Here is an 18487-nt window from a genome sequence, read left to right as displayed (position 1 = left end):
TTTATAAGTCTTTGCTCTGTCATCTATTGACAGAATGTAGATTGATGTAGCCTACATTTTTGGAATATCTGCAAGACTTTTATTCCCTCCTCCCCCCAGTAGTGAAATCCATTATATGACAAGAAATCACTAAGTGTTTGAGTATATATCTGAGTTTTGGGAAACCAGGGATCTTTTGAAAAGTCTCCCAAGTAAATATCCTGGGTTCAAATGCAGGAAGCAGATTGTGAGGCAGATGTATACATTAATTTGCCTACATAAAGTTGCAAGAATTTCTGCAACTTTGACATTTTTATTGGCATTGCCATGATTGAGAGAGATCTGTTTAATATCTTATAACAACAACAACAACAACATTCGATTTATATACCGCCCTTCAGAACAACTTAATGCCCACTCAGAGTGGTGTTATTATTATCCTCACAACAATCACTCTGTGAGGTGGGTGAGGCTGAGAGAGCTATGACTGACCCAGGGTCACCCAGCTGGCTTCAAGCGGAAGAGTGGGGAATCAAGCCCAGTTCTACAGATTAGAGTCCTGCCGCTCTTAACCACACAAGACTTCTTCCACTTACGGTTCACACAAGACCTTCTCCACTCATGGTAGACAGTCATTAGGTTAGGTCCTGTCAAAGAGATCCATGCACGCAAGAGAGGTGTATGATTTTTGCCAATTCACCCCTCTGGCAGCCCTCCAGCTCACCCCTTATGCTGCTTCTGGTGGTCCCTCATCTCCCAGGAGAAGCATTTTAGAGGGCATTTTGGGCTGCAGCAGGATGGAGCAAGTAGGAAAGTCATGCTTCTGTGCATGGAAGTCATTCAGTCCATGGATGTTTTAGATGGGATCCAGGCCAGTATCCTGAGAACGTTTATGCAGAATGAGGATTGCTGCTGTAGCTATGTAGAACCTGTGTGAACTGGCTAAATAAATGTATGTTATGGTAATGAAGATGTTCCTGCTAGTGGGCCTAAATCTGCTGAGGAAATAGTATATTTAAATAGCTATGTTAGAGACTTAATCTGGGAGTTACCCATTGAAGAGCCAGTGAACTGAAGGAAGTGTAGTAAAAGGACAGTGCAATGACCTGGTGACATCTTTTTAGACTTTCCTTGCCTTCCCTTGAGTATGTGGCACAAACTAAGAGTAAACACAACGATTTGTTTTGAGGGTTGGGATGTCTTTGAGGACTCCATGTTGAAGGTGGCCAGGCATGTTTTTATCAGAAATGGATGCAGGTAGATTAAGCCTCCATATTCAGAGGCAGTATATCTCTATACAGATTCCAGCAGATGGGTCTCCAACAGTTGGTATGTGAGCTACTGGTATCTTGCTGGCTGTTGTGAAGTGGCTTGTGAACCCCCTAGAAGATCCAGGAAAAGACTGAGAGAGGATGTTCTCTAGGCTTTTTTTTAAAAAAGCATTTATTTGATTGTATTTTCTCATAGCTTCATTTTTGTTTCTCTTTGTAATCAGTATTTTTGTTTTGTTTTTTAAAGGACAGAACAAAACTTGGTAACATGCTGGGAGTTAGGGGAGTGGTTTATGATATTTTTCATTACTCAGGAGTAGTTCACATTAAAGAAAAGGTTGGCGATCCCTGTTCCAGGGGGTATAGTTGCCTTCATGTCTGACTTGTAAACTTCCTAGAGACTTGACTGGTCACTGATGGAAACAGAACACTTGGAATATTCAGACCGGGGCAGGAGGGGGTGTTCTTATGCTTCTGGAATGATAAGTTGTTTGTGTGGTATATTTACTGTTACTTTATACTGTTTATGCTGGATAGTAAAAGGATTTCCTTTTGACAGCACACATAAGGATACAATTTTAGACATGAGATGACCTTACATAAAGTATCAACAAATAATAATTAAACTAACTTCTGTGTCAACTTCAGAAGAGCAGCACTGATTCACCAGCAGCAGTCCTCCTTCTAGAATATATATATATATATTCCTATTTTGATAGTGTAGAGTTCTAAAAGAAGAGAAGGAACATAAGAAATTCCAGCAAAGGTCTGGGTAAGAGTATGAATGTGTGGTTGTAATTATTGAGAATTGCATAGCAATCAGCTCTAGCTCCTTTTGACTCCAATCCAATTACAGTCTTTCAAAGACATTGGCACTTAACTCTGCTTTAAGATGCTCATTGGTGGGATTGCAAAGAAAAGTAATCTTGTTCAACGTAAGACAAAATCTCCTTGAAATATGCTTCTTATCTAATGTATTTATTTATGAAAGAGGAAATGGAAACCAGCTGGGCTCTTCCCAGAGGACAACTTCTGAGAGAACAAATGTTTCAGAATATAAAAAAGATAGCCCTGTAATTAATCTGTATTGTATGAAATGTTGATAGAAATGTAGTTGTTTGCATATTTGTAAGGACTGTAGTGGGAAGGAGAATGCTTTTCATATGAGCATACTGGAGGCTTCCACCTTTTAGATGAGTTTTTCCTGTTCCATCTATAGAGATTCATGCAGTATTCCTTGATTTAGAGAAGGCAGTGTAACTCTGTGATAGGATTTTGTGTAATGTATTAATGTTGTACAATGGTCATTTTTAAACTGGCTTATTATAAAAGTGTTAGCGCATTTATAAAATAGATCAGTGCTCCATTGGAGGCAATGTTAAGGAATACATTTTCAGAGGGTTCTTACCAGGTTTCAGAATTCTGACATGTACCACTGTCTAACACAGGGGTCCCTAACATGGTACACATGGGGTTTATGGTGCCTGGTGATGTGTTTTCTGGCACCTATCAGGTATTTTTAGAAAGTGGGTGGGGACAGGTGAGACTTTTGCTCAGCAGGACTTCTTATTGGAGAGTCAGTTTGGTGTAGTGGTTAAGAGCAGGGCTGGCATGCCCATTGAGGCCAGGTAGGCGGTGGCCTCAGGGCGTGAGGGCACTGGAGGGGTGCTGGAGGGGGTGTAGGGGGCGGAGGCACGTGCCATGGAGCTGGTGTGGCTGGGCTGCAGCTGCTGCAGCCAGCCAGCCCCATGCCGCGCCAGCCAGGCACAGCAACTGCAAGCTGCTGCTGGGGCGGCATGAGGAGCACGGAGCAGCCTCTGCCCGCCACCCCAACCATCCGCTGGCCAACGCCCATGGCTTGCGCTGCATGATGACATTGCGCACATGGCGGGGTGGCCACAAGCGCCAGAAACTCTGGCGCTGGCAGTGGTTAAAAGCGTGGGACTCTAGTCTGGAGAACCAAGTTTGATTCCCCACTCCTCCACTTGAAGCCACCTGGGTGACCTTGGGTCAGTCACAGCTTCTAGGAGCTCTCTCAGCCCCACCCACCTCATAGGATGATTGTCGACTCGAGAGGATAATAATAGCATACTTTGTAAACCGGTCTGAATGGGCATTAAGTTGTCCTGAAGGGCAGTATATAAATTGAACGTTATTGTGTTATTATCTGATTGGCTGTGCAGATTTTAAGAAACATTGCTTCGGCTGCAGCTGCCACCACAGTACAAGGATCTTCACTGTGTTATTGAAGGTAAACTGTGTATAAGCAAGAAAGTACTTTTAAATATGTTTATTTAAAAAGGTATTCTGTTAATAAGAGCTTCTGCTTGAGAGTTACAGATATACTAACCTCGCTCCCTGACATTTTGTGGTTGGCTTTGCCTCCTGGGGCAGCCATTTTGTGTGGGTTCTACCTTTTCCAATTACTTTGTGGTTGTGTGCACCACCCTGTGTCAAAATTCAAAGATGCATGCAGGCTCAGAAAGGCTGGAATCTTTGGTCCAACATTTTAGCATGCAACATAGGGTTTCCAGGGCTCCCTTAGCAACTGACAGGTGACTTACCTTTCTGGGGAAGCTCTCACCAGCAACATAATGACATCTCTGGTGATGCACTATAATCACTCTCTGTGCACCTGGAAGTAACAACAGCATGTCACCGGGAGCACTAACATTTCTCAAAAACTCAATGGTTTTACCACAGAATTTTTGTGGAATGCTAAAGTATTCCTTGTTACTTCTAGTTTAAATCAGAAATACTATTGGCATGCAGGCATGATGCTGGCACACCAGGCCTTTTCTCTCCCCACTCCCCATTTCAATGGGAATTTTTGAACAGATCTAATGCAATAATAGGCATTATGAATTTTTTTTAAAATTACTATTAATATGCATAGTAGAACACTTTTCCTGTAAATATAGAAAAGTTCACAGATAGTGAAACTCTTCTTTTAGGGTTTTTCCCCTATGAGAGCTGGAGAAAATCAGAGCACTATTAAAAGTAGCATTTGAAGCAAAGAAGGTCCTTCTGTGGAAATCTTAAGCAATATTGCATATCGTGTGTTGGCTGGGGTACCAGAGACTTTCCTGTCTGAATTAATTGGAAGAAGTCTAACTGATATGCTGAAAATGGGAGCTGATTGCTCTGACAAAAAGTTGGAGTAGCTGAATAAGATATCATCTGATATAATTGGACTTTTTTATACTTGTAATATTTTGTAATGATGTAAGAGTCATTGCCATTTGCAATTGCTTGATATTACAAAATATTATTTGTAATGTTTTGTAATATTGAATGTGGGTTTTTTGTGTGTGCAAACACTTGTGTTTTGAGTAAAAGAAATGTCGTTTGGATGGGTTGCACTTGTGAGACAGAAGGAATTAAGAATTCACTGTTCCTGTTGGTAAAGAAGGTTATTGAACTCTAGGCTTGGTGGCTCTAGATGTAGAATTTAGATACAGAATTTTGGTTGATTACTATAACAGATGAGGGATGTAATTGGTAAGGAAGTAGAGGTGGCTTTTAGACAGGCTGTTAAATTAGTCAGTTAGGAGAAGTTAGAGATCCCAAGGGATTTGTGAGGGAAGGTGGAAAAAAAGAAAATGCTGTCTGAACACCATAATCCAAGAGTTGTCGCAAAGATTTGAATTTCTCTTGAGCCATTCGAGGATGAGAAATTGAGCAGGGTACATGCATATATGAATGAGACTTCAAGATACAGTTTGTGATTGTTTCACCACCATTTGTAGTTACTCAACCCCTTTGGGCAATTTTGTGGCAGCATGGTCAGTGAAGACTGACTGGTGAGAGGGGCACATGGAAATGCAGCTGGACAGCAGTTCTCTCTTGTACTATCCTCTGCTTGGATATACTGAACCCACATATGCAATGTATCAGAAATTGCTGTCTGAGGTAAACTAAATATAATACAATCTGTTGTATAATGATAATTAAACAAATGCAACATGAGACTCAGTGTGGTGTAATGGTTATAATGTTGGAGTAGGATCTGGGAGACCCAGGTATGAATCCTTACTCTGTCGTGGAAGTTCACTGGGTGACCTTGGGCTAGTCATACACGCTCAGCCTAACCTACCTTGCAGGGTTGTTGTGAGGATAAAACAGAGGAGAAGAGAATGATGTAAGCCAATTTGGGTCTCCCTGAGGGAGAAACATGGGGTTTAAGTAAAGTTAGTAGATAGATAGATAGATAGATAGATAGATAGATAGATAGATAGATAGATAGATAGATAGATAGATAGATAGATAGATAGATAGATAGATAGATAGATAGATAGATAGATAGATAGATAGATAGATAGATATCAACGGTCACTTTGCTGTTTATTTATATATTTAAATTGGTGTAATATATTCCATGGCTTCAGAGAATAAGGCCAGAATAAAATGTAAATAATAAAAAGAATCCTTGTGCTTTTATTTCTATTTGAAAATAACAATACTTTTTCCTGACTGTTGGTTTAAGACTGGGCGACGATGATAACCAGTTTGAGCTAAGTATGGCCAACAGTGGATGTGAGGTGCATCGCTTTGACCCTAGCATCAAACCAGCACATATTCAAGAGGGACATCTCTGGTACCATCGCCTATCCATTGATTGGCGTGATCCCAATCCAGCAATTGCTGCTCATAAGCTTCATGCCAGCACTAAGAAACTTGGCACCATATTGAATGATTTTGGACACCATGAGGTAAGAATTCATCTACTTTTCGTATGGCTTTGAGGGGCACTTGGACAGACATAGCCATTGTCTTCATATTATTTGGCTCTAGAACTAGTATTTTGTCTACAGTGTACAACCATATCCCATTTGTATAAGCGGCCCAGAGAAAATAATTGGGTATGATTTTGTAACGCTGACAAAACACTATGGTTGCATGGTGGATATACAGCTTGAGAAGTGGCCAGCCTACTAGGTGGACCTAGGTGATTACCTAGAGTACCAGAGGGTGAGGGGCACCAGGTACACCAAAAGAGGCTTGCCATTGGCAAGTGGCAGCCCTGAATGGTGCCTACAGCTAGCTGGATATCCTTGCTCATCTTCCCCCACTCTGCCCCTGAAAAGGAAGAGCAGGAGGCCACTGGCTGTGCCACTGGCATACTCCATTCCCTTCTTCCTTTGTGGTGACTTGAGGCTCAGAGCCCCCCAGGGCCAGTGGTGCCTTGGATCGTGTCCAGGCCATGGGCGGGGAGGTTGGGGGGTTGCAGTAATGGTGGTAGGCTAGCAGCTGGCCTAGGGTTCCAGAAGTCCTTGAGCTAGCCTTATATAGCATCTTTGGATAGTCATGATTTAGATAATCAGAATTACATGACGGATGTTTAAGTTCCAGCTGCAGACAGGAAAATGAAAAATGGGGAACAGTAATGACTTAAAACAAATTTCCCTTAACTTTTAAGCTAGTATAGTTGCTAACAGTTTTTCTTGCTCTCCTTTTACTCCCTCTCATAGTATTTGCTGTTTGCATTCTTTATTCGCTATTAAGTTTTAGCAATGACCCAAACTTGGTACAGTAATCTTAAATTCAGAATTTATAAAGTAAAGAAAAGGTTTCATTTATTATTGAAACAAAAGAAATGGTAAGAGGATTGTTTATGTTCAGAAGGTTACTGTTTTTTTTTCTTTTGTGAACTTAGTAGTAAAAGCACCCTGATTTGAAATGGGTTGCAGTATATCTTCTAAGCTTGCCTAACCTCCTTTTATGGCATTGCGAAGGCCGTAGTACCCAATACCAATGCATGCTTCAAGGAGTTCAGGATTTGTTAGCAGACTTTCAAGTCACTGCTGCCCTCAAGACTGTGCAGAGATGAATTAAATTGCTAATTCATCTTGGGCTCCACAGCTAGTGCCACTTTTTCTTTTTGCTCCTTTTTAACGTATGGAGAAACTCATCTGAGGTGACCACTTTGCAGGCTTATAAAACTAACCGATAAAATGTAAAGTATTACATTAAAGTGAAAATGTGCTGTTGGGAAGGGTGGCATTAGTGCTTAGTTCCACTGTCTTGGCTATTTTAAAATTTCTAGAAGTGGAAAGTGGAGCTTTTTCTTTTTAACAGCTGAATTACATTGTGAATGTGTCTTGTAGCCAAGAAATATACACAAACACAAAGAGAAATGGTAAAATAAAACAGGTGTCCAGTGGCACCTTAAGGGCTAACAAATTTCATTCTGTCTCACAGAGTTGTTGTAAGGATAAACTGGAGAAGGGCACAATGTTGGAAGCTGCTTTGAGTCCCCATTGAGGAAGAAAGTGGAGTATAAATTAAGTAAATAAAATAAATGTTCCATCATAAGCTTTTGTGAGTCGGAGCTCACACTCATTTCATACCCATGCCATTTTGTGTGCTAAAGTACTAAAATCCAATCTATAATGGATTATAGGGAATTAGAGTGAATGTTCTGGATAACTCTGCTCAGGCCTGATTCAAATATAGGCATGCACTTAAGAAATCCTAAGCATCTAGTTAGCTTTCCTATATCAGATAGTTTATTTCCTGGCAAGAGGTACACTTCAACATTTTAGAGAATCTTTTCTTCCATTTTATTCTTTATTACAGCTTAGCTATTTTGCATTTTAACATTGTCTAAATCAACAGAAAATTATACCGTCTGTTACTGGGCCACTGATATTTAAAGGACGACAATTACATGAGTCCATAAAAATATCTTGCCCAAAGATAAGCAGGTCACAATCAGCCGTTTCTAAGAAGAAGCTCCCAATCGCTTCAGCTAGCTGTCCCACTTGCTAAGGGCAAACATTCTTGGCTAACTATAACTTCAAACACCATAAAATTGAGCTATACTTTAATATCTTAAAGCGTATATAAAAAACTATTAGTTCATTCTCACTACTTTTTATCATAACATAATCTGTTTAAAAATAGTGATTACAAGTTTCTCATACATACAAATATTTGTTGGCCATCAACCAATACAACCCCATCTTTGAAATCTTATCTTTACTTCTGTGAAGTTGGAGATTCTTGCCATTCTCAGATGCCTCTGCACCTGGGCCTCAACACATAGTATCCTTTAATGTGTGTTAGATGGTTTCCAATCTACAAAATACTGTATTATTGTGTTCTTCCTTTGTTTCTTATCCCTCCCCAAGGCTGTTATATTCTGGGCCTCTAGACTCCCCTTTTGGCATGTTTAGCTGAGAGATTCATGTTTCTGATCTTTTTGGTCAAGACCAGCAGCTGTTCCCCTATATCCCTAGCCATATCCATGCCATCCTCCTCATCTGGTGCAGTAGACTGCATTTTCCTAAAAATATAGGTGGCCAGTGTGGGCTGGGAACAAAATGACCAAAATCCACTATGACTTAGCTGTGTAACCCAAAGATGTCTACAATCAAGACCATACTCGCACCAGGCAACGATAATGTTATTCAGGTAACGTTTACAAGATCACTTCCTCCTGTTTTACAATTTACAATTCTCATGTAAAATTCCACCACAGATTATAAAATCAATTCCTTCATGTGTATTGCAAAGAGATGCCAGGGAGTTGTTATTCATTAAGAATGCATCACAGTAAATACTGAGACTAGATATGGGCATGAACTGGGAAAATTCTGAACCGTGCGGTTCATGGTTCGTCACGTTTCACGAACCACAAACTTTCACGAACTTGTCCCAGTTAGCGAACTGGTTTGTTCAGTTTGTGAAAATGTCACTTCCAGGTCAGCAGAAGGTATGCAGAGAGCCCATCCCCCCTCCTGTTGTCTAGGAAACAAATTGATTGGCACCAGGCTGTCTGCAGCAATGAACCGAAATACGAACCAAATGAATTGGTCTAAAAATCATCATGGTTCTTGAGAAATGAGCTCCCATGAACTGCCGGTTTGTGAACCACGAACCAGCCTGGTTTGTGATGGACTTTGGTTTGTGTTTTGGCCATGCCCACCTCTGAGTCCTTTCATTATCTGACATTGTCCGTGGTCACAAAACTAGGCCAGTGCTTTGAAATTACTTTATATTAGCAGTCCCTTCCCCCCTAATCTTTTTTTCAGTTATCAAACTCACTCCTACTTCCTTAGAAATTGCTACAGTGCAAAACATTCTTTCATAAAAAATAATTTTCTCTGTGTATTAAAAAAGCATTTGCCATAAAAATGCCTGCATTCCTCTTGTGAGTCTTTTCTTGTATTCTTCCTGTTCTGAACTCCTTTAAGCTGCCAATAGGCACAATAGACTGGTTATGTCATAACTGAGATCTGAAGAATTTTGATCTAAAGTTCAGCATATATTTTTGAGGTACATGAACAGTGCAATCCTAAGAAGAGTTACTCCAGTCTAAGCACACTGAAGTTAATTGGCTTAGACTGGAGTAACTTTACTTAGGATTGCACTGGAAAGCATTTTATATTTGGTTGTTTCACTTCCATTTTCACATCTGTATACATTTAACCACCATACTGTGCAACCCATACAAACTTGTTCTTTTAAAACTTTCTTTTGGGGCTGATTCTCACACGTGTATATATTACTCATTATCTGCAAAATCAAACAATGGTTTAGATGTGTGAATAGACAGAATTTTCATATTACCCAATGTCAACTTAAACAAACATATTTTTCCAATATGGAGAAAAACTTTCTAGATTTGACTGTTTAAGTGATGTGATGTGATGAGCATGCATGTGTGAATCAAATCTAATGCATGTATTCCTTGAGCTTCACAGAGCAGAATTTGTTCTGCGTTTTAATCAGATTGATGGTGTATGCATAACCATAGCATTCAGCACCATCTGAGAAGAAAACTGCCAGCCATAATCCGTATCTCATGCTGGTGATTATTACTCTGATATGTGTCTCCAGCCAATTAACGGCTGCTTTCTGATGGGGTTCTAAAGCAGGAACAGGGAAGCATAACAGCAGCAGCAGGCTAGGAAAGGCTTCTCTTTGAGCAGAACCACAAGTGACAAAAGGCACAGATTGGACACTTGTCTGCTTCCCTCAAGTTTTGATGGGAAATGTAGGCATCCTGGTCTCGCAGCTTCGCTCTCTGACTGCTGTCCAATGGACTTTTCAACTGTCACTTGTCCAACATTCCGCCAAACTGCCTACATTTCCCATCAAAACTTGAGGGAAGCTGGCAAGTGTCCAATCTGTGCCTTTTGTCACTTGTGGTTCTGCTCTCAGTTGTAATGTAATGACAGTGTGGATTTTGGCAGCCCTACTTTCCAAAGCAGGATTGTATCCTGCTGAAGAGACACAAGCTATAGGTTGGAATAGAGAGGCTATAATGCAGAAGCGAAATGAAAAAGCTTGCAAATGGAATGGTAATGTTCACTATAGTGTTAGCCTTTTCAAAGTATTTGGAGGCAACGGAAAGACAAGAAAGAACATAAACTGAGCAAAGGAAGCAGATGATTTGATTTTTTTTCAGAAATCTCAATTTTAGGGAATTTTGAGAAAAAATGAGTTTGACCTGAAAGGAAAGAATTGTTAATATGGGCAACGGAATCATGGAAATGTTGACAGCTCCTGTTTATTTCTAGAATCTCTGTTTCCTGTCAGGACTGCTGCTATGTCAGCACTGCCAATTTATCATGTGCCTGTTTGCTCAGCTCCTCCTAGAAATATTTTTCTTCTTCAAATACTTGATGGAGAGGAAAAAACTCAAATGGCCTAGTCCCCGAAGCTTAAAGTGTGTTGTCAGATGATTGCATGAATGTTACATTTGTGTGAAGTAGCTGTCTCCAGCTCTAGTTTACTTTTTCTTCTTTTCCCAGTGATGTGTTTGTGACTTGCATTTCTAATAATCCTGCAGAATTTAAAAATTGTTGATCATGACAGAAATTTATAGCATAGAAGTCTATTTCATTCTCCATAAATCCCTTTGTGCTTTTGGGCCATGCCTTTTGAGCATAGGACCACAAAATAATTAGACTAGAATTCCTCTGCAATGGATTGTTATGCTTTAGGAAGGGTTTTTTTCCTTTTTAGCTCGGCTGAACTACATTTTGTATTCTGTTGAGTATCCCTGTGGCACGGTACTTTGATATAAAACAGTTATTGCTAGGAACAGGGTTGTATATGTTGGGCTGGATCCAAAGGTACCCTTTAATATGCAGAAAATGTCTTCCACCTGCAGAACATTTTTACGTCTTAGGCTAGAACATTGTCTGAGGAAAGAGATATCACTTGCAAGAGATGTCATGCCACATTTTGCTGTAACAAAAGCATGAGATCTGCAATAGAATCAACTTATGACATATCTGTGTGAACTCTTAGACAAGCTCTGGAGCATTTATGCAACAGTCCTACTTACTGTTTTTCTTCCACTTAGAGTTTTTGGGATCCATCCCAGTGTGCGGTAAAATGAAGTTGTATCTCTGTGCCAAGCAATCTAAAGTGAGCATGAAATTCTGAGGGCAACATAACATTACATTTCAGTTTTATTCTGCTTCTGCAACTTATAGGGGTGGACAAAGAACTCTGTAGAGCACTGAAGATTTGTCTCTCTGAGCACTGGAAATCCTGCTATTTCTTTCTGGGGGTTTTACCAGATACTGGCACATGTTTTCAGGCCTCAAGGGTTAGGAACTAGAGATGGGCACAAACCTAATTATGACCCCAAAAAACCCACAAAACAGGCTGGTTCATGGTTCATGTTCATGAACCAGCGTTCGTGGAAGCTCTTTTCATTGAACTTCCATGAACTTTATACTGGTCCGTTGGGTCGTATTACAGGGGCAGTTTAAATGGCCAAATGGACATTTAAACTGCCACTTTAAGGGACTTGCAAGGGCATGTACCTTTAAACTATCAGCTGGCAGGCAGCAGGGGGTCGTCCCCCCCCCCCCGTCGCCTGCCAGCTGATAATTTAAAGGGACCTGCCGCTGGCAGGTCCTTTTAAACTGCCCAAACCCCAGTCCCTCTACCCCCCTACCTCCTGAGCCCCAGCCTCCCCAGCCCCAACCCCACACTTAAAGGCCCAATTTTGGCCTCCTCCGCCCCTGCACAGTCCCACAGAGGAACGTAGGAGGCAGAGAATGGCCTTGCCGCTCCTCAAATGGCTGCGCCGCAGCCATTTGAGGGGCAGCAAGGCCATTTTCGGCCTCCTCTGCCCCTCTGTGGGCCCATGCAGGGGCGGAGGAGGCCAAAAACGGCCTTGTCGTCCCTCACAGGAGGAGGAGGAGGAGGAGGAGGAGGAGGATGCAGGCCTCTTTAAGGTAAGTGTGGGGTTGGGTCTGGGGGAGTGGGGATGGGGATGGGGGGTGGGGTTTGGGCAGTTTAAAGCGCCCTTCCACCAGCAGGTCCCTTTAAACTATCAGCTGGTAGTCAGGGGGAATCCCCCCCTGCTGCCTGCCAGCTGATAATTTAAAAGGACCTGCTGCTTGCAAGGCAGGAAAGGGCCCTTTAAACTGTTAAATGTCTCTTTCCCTGCTGCTGCTAAGCGGCCGGAAAGGGGTATTTAAACCCCACAAACCATGAACTGGCCCCAGTTCCGTGCCAGTTCGTGGTTTTTGGTTCGTTAAAGTCCACGAACCACGAGTCTCATGGTTTGTTTGTTTTTTGGTTTGTGCCTATCTCTATTAGGAACTTGCAAGCTGAGAGCCCATCCTCAGAATTATGTCATTATGCAGTAGGTGCAGTAGGTGAGCAGCAGCTCACGTTCATGGCAAGCATCTACAGCCAAGTTAGTCACATGTAGGGCATCAGCACATGCTCAGCTGTGTGTGCTTTGGCTTTCAGCATCTTGTTGCAAAGCAGCGAAGAAAGTCCTGAAGCTGAGATTCTAGGCAGCTTATGAGGATGGCCCTATGATTCTTAGGCTGAATTCTGTGCCTAATACCAATTTCAGTACTTGTGCAGAATGTGCATTATTGTAGTAGTAATAATAATAATATATAATAATAACAACATTTGATTTATATATCACCCTTTTGGACAACTTAACACCCACTCAGAGTGGTTTACAAAGTATGTTATTATTATCCCCACAACAATCACCCTGTGAGGTGGGCTGGGCTGAGAGAACTCTGACAGAGCTGTGACTGACCCAAGGTCACCCAGCTTTTTTCAAGAGGAGGAGTCGGGAATCAAACCCGATTCTCCAGATTAGAGTCCCAACACTCTTAACCACTACACCAAACTGGCTCATGAAATATACTTTACTCTAGATTTTCTGATGGTGGAGGAAGCATTTTCAGGTTACCCAGATATCTTCATCAGGCAGAATGACAAATAATTTTAAGTTCTGGGATATGAGAAGGAAGGAAGAGTGTGGTGAAAATGAGTAGGTGGAAATTTAAAACAGAGATTTGCCTTGAACTCTCATTTGTATTTAAATGCTCAGACGCTGGTCAGTAATCAGAAACCTCCTGATATAACAGCCTGACACCTCACTGTGTGATCTAATTTCCCAGTCAGCAGGAGGGGCGGCGAGCAGAGAAAGTGAACCTGCAGATGTGTGCCTGACATGATCATTCAGCTCACCCTCCTTCCAAACAGGATTATCCCAAGAAGTGTTTCTGTGCACACTATGTCCACTTCCGTGGAGTGGGGAATAAAGGTGGAATCCTTGGCTTCCCCGCTTTACAATAATTATTCCTCCTGCACTGTATTTTCGGGTAAAAGCTTAATGGTTCTCAACTACAATAGTTAAAAACAAAAACACACACCCAGGAGGCACAAGAAAGATCAGTGATGATGTTGTAAGACAGAACTGCTGAATTTATTTATTTTATTACAAATTACAACAGACATGGAGGGATCTGATAAGCATGAGTTTGCTCACGTGCAAAAATAATAATAAAGGCTTGCAGACTCTTAAAGTGATAGTTATGCAAAAGAAAAAGATTTGTGCTGTTTCTCAGGGCCAAACTAGATGGGACAGCATCCAGGTGGTGGCCATGAGGATTCTGCTGCCTTTTAAAAGTGATTTTAAACTGCCCCAACGGCAGGCCGAAGTACTCTTGTTCTTCCTTTATCAACTGCTGAAATGCTCCCTCCCCCAGCTGTTTCAGCACTTGAAAAAATGTGCCAGCAGGGGAGGGATGAATGCTAAGCTGTGGGCCTGATCAGGATTGGGCCCTCACAGCATTTTAAAATCCCTTTAAAATGGCAGTGGTGTCCTTGTAGCTGCTATGAGGATGCTGTGACATCAATCAATCAAATTTAATCAGCCAAGCAAGTTTATTACGATGAAAGGTCAACTCTGGAAAATCAATAATCAGTGATAAAAATTGATAACGGAAATAATAATAATAAATAAAGTAAAAATAAAATAACAAAAAATAGGAAAGGCAAATGCAAGCACAAAGCAGTGAACGCAGATTGTGGGGATGAAGAGGCTCAGTCAGCTGTTTGCATATCCCACACGTTTGAAGGCAAAATTTAGCAACTTTATTGGTTATCTCCTGGGAAGAGTCTGCAAGAAGGAAGGAGACATAAAGTTGTTCAGATCTTCCTGGTAAAGTTGACAAAATTGGAGCTATATCTTGAGATTGGATATCGTTATAGAATGAGCAGTGCAGCAGAACATGTTCAATGGACTCTACTTTCCCTATATGGCATGGGCAGAGCTGTTCAGGGGGTGGAACACAATGGTATCTGCCTTCCAGGAGAACTAAAGGTAGATCGTTGAAGTGTGCAAGGGTAAAAATTCCTCAATATTGGGGAATCTAAGCTAATCTGCTAGTCGGAAGCATTTGGCATACTGCAGAATAATTGGATATTTTTGTACCTGTACCCTTTCTGATTGTAGAGTGTGATCCCAGAGCTGCTGTTTGTTTCTTTTGCTTTTTGGTACTCAAGATGCAATAAAACTTGGGGGAAAGACAATACCTGGTGTTTCCGATTCCTCTTTGTCTCGTTGAACAGCAGCTATCGACAAGGATCAAGGGTACTAAACCCACCAGATTGAAGATGAGTTTTAACCAATAGGTAGATGTGTGGACACATATGAGTCTCCAAGGGGATCAGCTAGGTCTCTAGTCTAAGAAGGGCATTTTGGATACATTGCGGGACTCCAAGGATCTTTCGCAGGAGTGAGTGCTGCTGTGACATCTAGTTTGGCCCTGATGGTGGTAGAGAGTGCCATCAAGTCATAACTGACTTATGGTGACTCCTGGGGTTTTCAGTGCAGGAAACTAACAGTGGTGGTTTGCCATTGCCTGCCTTAGCATAGCACTCTTGGTCTTCCTTGGAGATCTCTCATTCAATAACTAAGGCTGACCTCATTTAGCTTCCAAGATCTGATGAGACTGGGCTTGCCTAGGCTATCCAGGTCATGGTGGTTTGGCCTTAAATCAAGTTTGAAAGGTAGGAAACTTTATCAAAATTGTAGGGGAAACCCATTATCATAAAGCAAGACTCAGTTTCCTGGAATACGTTTCTGTAAAGGAATGTATGATCTTGACACTGTAACATTTATTACCCCTTTCCCTTTAAAGTCTTTCCTGTTAAAACTTAGGACAGTAAATTCTGAAGATCAGGGTTTCTTATTGTTATACAAACAATACATAGCCCCCAATATTTCACAGACAAAAATAGGGACATGTTTATAATATCCTAATTCTCAGACCAAGGATTACTTCCAAAGACCCTCCTTCCTCTACTGTATGATGTTTTAGATACTGTTTTGCAATAGGCAGGCTTTCAGAGATTTAAATGTCAGAAGGGTGCTTCTTAAAAGTTAAAGTAACTATTTTATCCTAAAATAGTTGAGAACAGTTCAAAATATGCTGTTGCTGAATGTGAACTGCAGTGTCATGAGGGTCATGTCCCAAACTATACATGCCACTGTAGTTCTTTAATTAGAATTCCCAACATGTTCTTAATAAAGCAGCCATTGGGTGCTGGGTTCTTGACTGGGACTCACAAATTATTGCCCATTGGGCCATTTCCTCTATTGGGAACTCCCTGCCCCACAAGTCTGCTTTCAGTCACAATAGGAAAAAGGCTGTTTTCCTCTGTTATGCCTATAGGAACTTAAAGGTGTGTGTGAGGGGGTCCAATAAGGGCAAGGGCACAGGGAACACATTAAGTCTCCCTTCCTCGACTCCATAGACCTGGTCCAGATTGGGCCCCACACAGCTGCTTTTTAGCTCAAATTACACAACTGGAATTCCAGTCGTTTTCATGCACATGCATTTACTGTTGCTCTAGATGCAAGATATATCCATGCCCCATTCAAAACCTTTTCTAGGAGGATGCCAATTTTAGCAAGTTACTTTAAAATTTTTACTAAGGCATTTCTAAATGAAAAAATAGAGACAAAATAGGTACTGTGATGAACCATTGGCAGGTACAAGAAAATAGGGGCTGACCCTGGCGAATAGGGGACGGAGTGCATGATATGCTGTTAGGATAAAGGTGACTGGCACAGAGTTGGATTATTCTAGCAAATACTGGTGGCTTCATACTTATTAATAAGCCTGACAGATGTGAATATGCATGTGATGTCCAAACAGAAATGGAAGATAGGAAAGGGCAGGACTAGGAAGAAAGGCTGTTAATATAAGTTGCTCCTTAAAACGTTTTTGGAAAATAGCTACCAATACAATTTAAAGTTCTATTAAAAATTTCATTATGTTAAAGCAATAAATCCCAAACTATTCCAGTATGTATTTCAGAAGAAACATCTGTCTTCAGCTCTATAATTGAATTACGGGTTCATGCAAGATTCGTTGCCCATGACACAAGTTCAGTTCGAGATGATGCTTGCATAAACAGGACCAAGTTGAACCTTGGTGTAAGCTCATGAACATTGTGATGATTACTGTACCTTAATTTTGTACATTAACTGTTACCATGTGTGAGCTTTGCCTGATGATCTGTCAGCCCCCTAGCAAATGTTATTTCTGCGGCAAACGTACCATTTCCTGGCAGCCAAGTTGATGCAGGTGTTTCCACTTAATATATCAAAATTAATGTATTTATGGCTTCTTGATCTAACATGCATTACTGGGGAAAAGGCTAGCTTTTATAGTAAGATAGATTTAGTAAGCATCAAGGAATCATTGTGGTTATTGATTGTCTCTATTTTGTTCTAGGATTTCAGGTTCACTGTAAATTTATAAGCACGATTCTATTATACTGTAGTGAGATTGCTGGGAATGAGGGTTGGTCTTGCCAACTCTGTCTTGGGAAATGCTTGGAGATTTAGGGGTGGTACCTGTGGATGGTGAAGTAGGGGGAAGGGTCTCTGCAGAGACTTCCTTTGTGGTCTCCCATCCAAGTACTGACCCTGCTTAGCTTCCTGGCAGCACTTCAGTTTCTGCTAGACTTTATTGTATACCATGCAGTCCATCCTCTAACCCTGCCGTTTCCTATATGGGAACTGATCCCTGTAATCTGGAGATCAGGTATAATTCTGGGAGGACCATCTGGAATTTGATTACTGGGAATATAGTAAGTTTTCCCTTTGTGTGTTTGTGCCATTAAGTTGTAACTGATTTATGGTGACCCCATCAAAGAGTTTTCAAGGCAAGTGAGGAACAGAGGTGGTTTGTCATGGCCTTCCTCTGCAGATACTTCCTTTGTGGTCTCCCATCCAAGTACTGACCCTACTTAGCTTCCTTCTGAGATCTGATGAGATCAGACTATACCATTGTACCTTCCCACCTAAGTTTTCCCTGGTGGAGACAAAATACAGCTTAGGGGTTGCTAAACTGGGAAATGAATGAGGGAAAGCATTAGGATTCCCTTCTTTCCCAGCACCAATCCATCCCTTATAATCATGGCATCAGTGATTGTGTTTGTAAAAAACAAAAAATATCTCCCAAAAGAATCAGGGAATTCTCTGAGAGCAGGGATCACCATTAACAAGACTGAAACCAGAAGAAGATCTGGGATAGTGATTCAAAACTATTTGTGGAAAGGGCCTGATACACTGCTGTCCAGGGACAGTCCCTACACCCCCAAACCTATCAGGAATCCCAGACATGGAATGGGCAACACTGGCATCTCTGACTACATCCATCCCTTCTCTGCTCTGGGCAGCTGTGCAAGAGAAGACAAACACGAGACACACCAGAGATACAGGTAGATACAGCTCTGGTCCCAATGCAACCCCATCTAATAGGCAACAGGAAAATGGCCTGCAGGGAGGGCCTGACTGATTCTTGGCCCAACGCTTGAGTGGGCAGGGGAAATGGGCCAGACTAGGCAGGCAGAGCTGGCTATACTAAAGACTGTGCCCAGCTAGCAGCCGTACCCTGCTTTTGCTTCCATTGTGCAGGGTTACTTCCACAGGTGAG

At 41.5% G+C, this 18487-nt stretch overlaps 1 protein-coding gene across 2 annotated transcripts in view; it reads left to right on the top strand.

The window, feature by feature from the left end:
• Positions 1–18487, top strand: part of METTL24 (methyltransferase like 24) — a 109586-nt gene that overhangs the window by 45827 nt on the left and 45272 nt on the right. For both annotated transcript variants that reach the window (XM_055000929.1, XM_055000847.1), the window contains exon 4: positions 5737–5962. In XM_055000929.1, the coding sequence (XP_054856904.1) occupies positions 5737–5962 (226 nt within the window). The remainder of the gene's footprint in view (positions 1–5736; positions 5963–18487) is intronic.

Source organism: Eublepharis macularius, chromosome 1 (assembly GCF_028583425.1).
Source record: "Eublepharis macularius isolate TG4126 chromosome 1, MPM_Emac_v1.0, whole genome shotgun sequence".
In the NCBI taxonomy this organism is placed as follows: Eukaryota; Metazoa; Chordata; class Lepidosauria; order Squamata; family Eublepharidae; genus Eublepharis; species Eublepharis macularius.
This window is presented reverse-complemented; position numbering and strand designations above follow the sequence as displayed.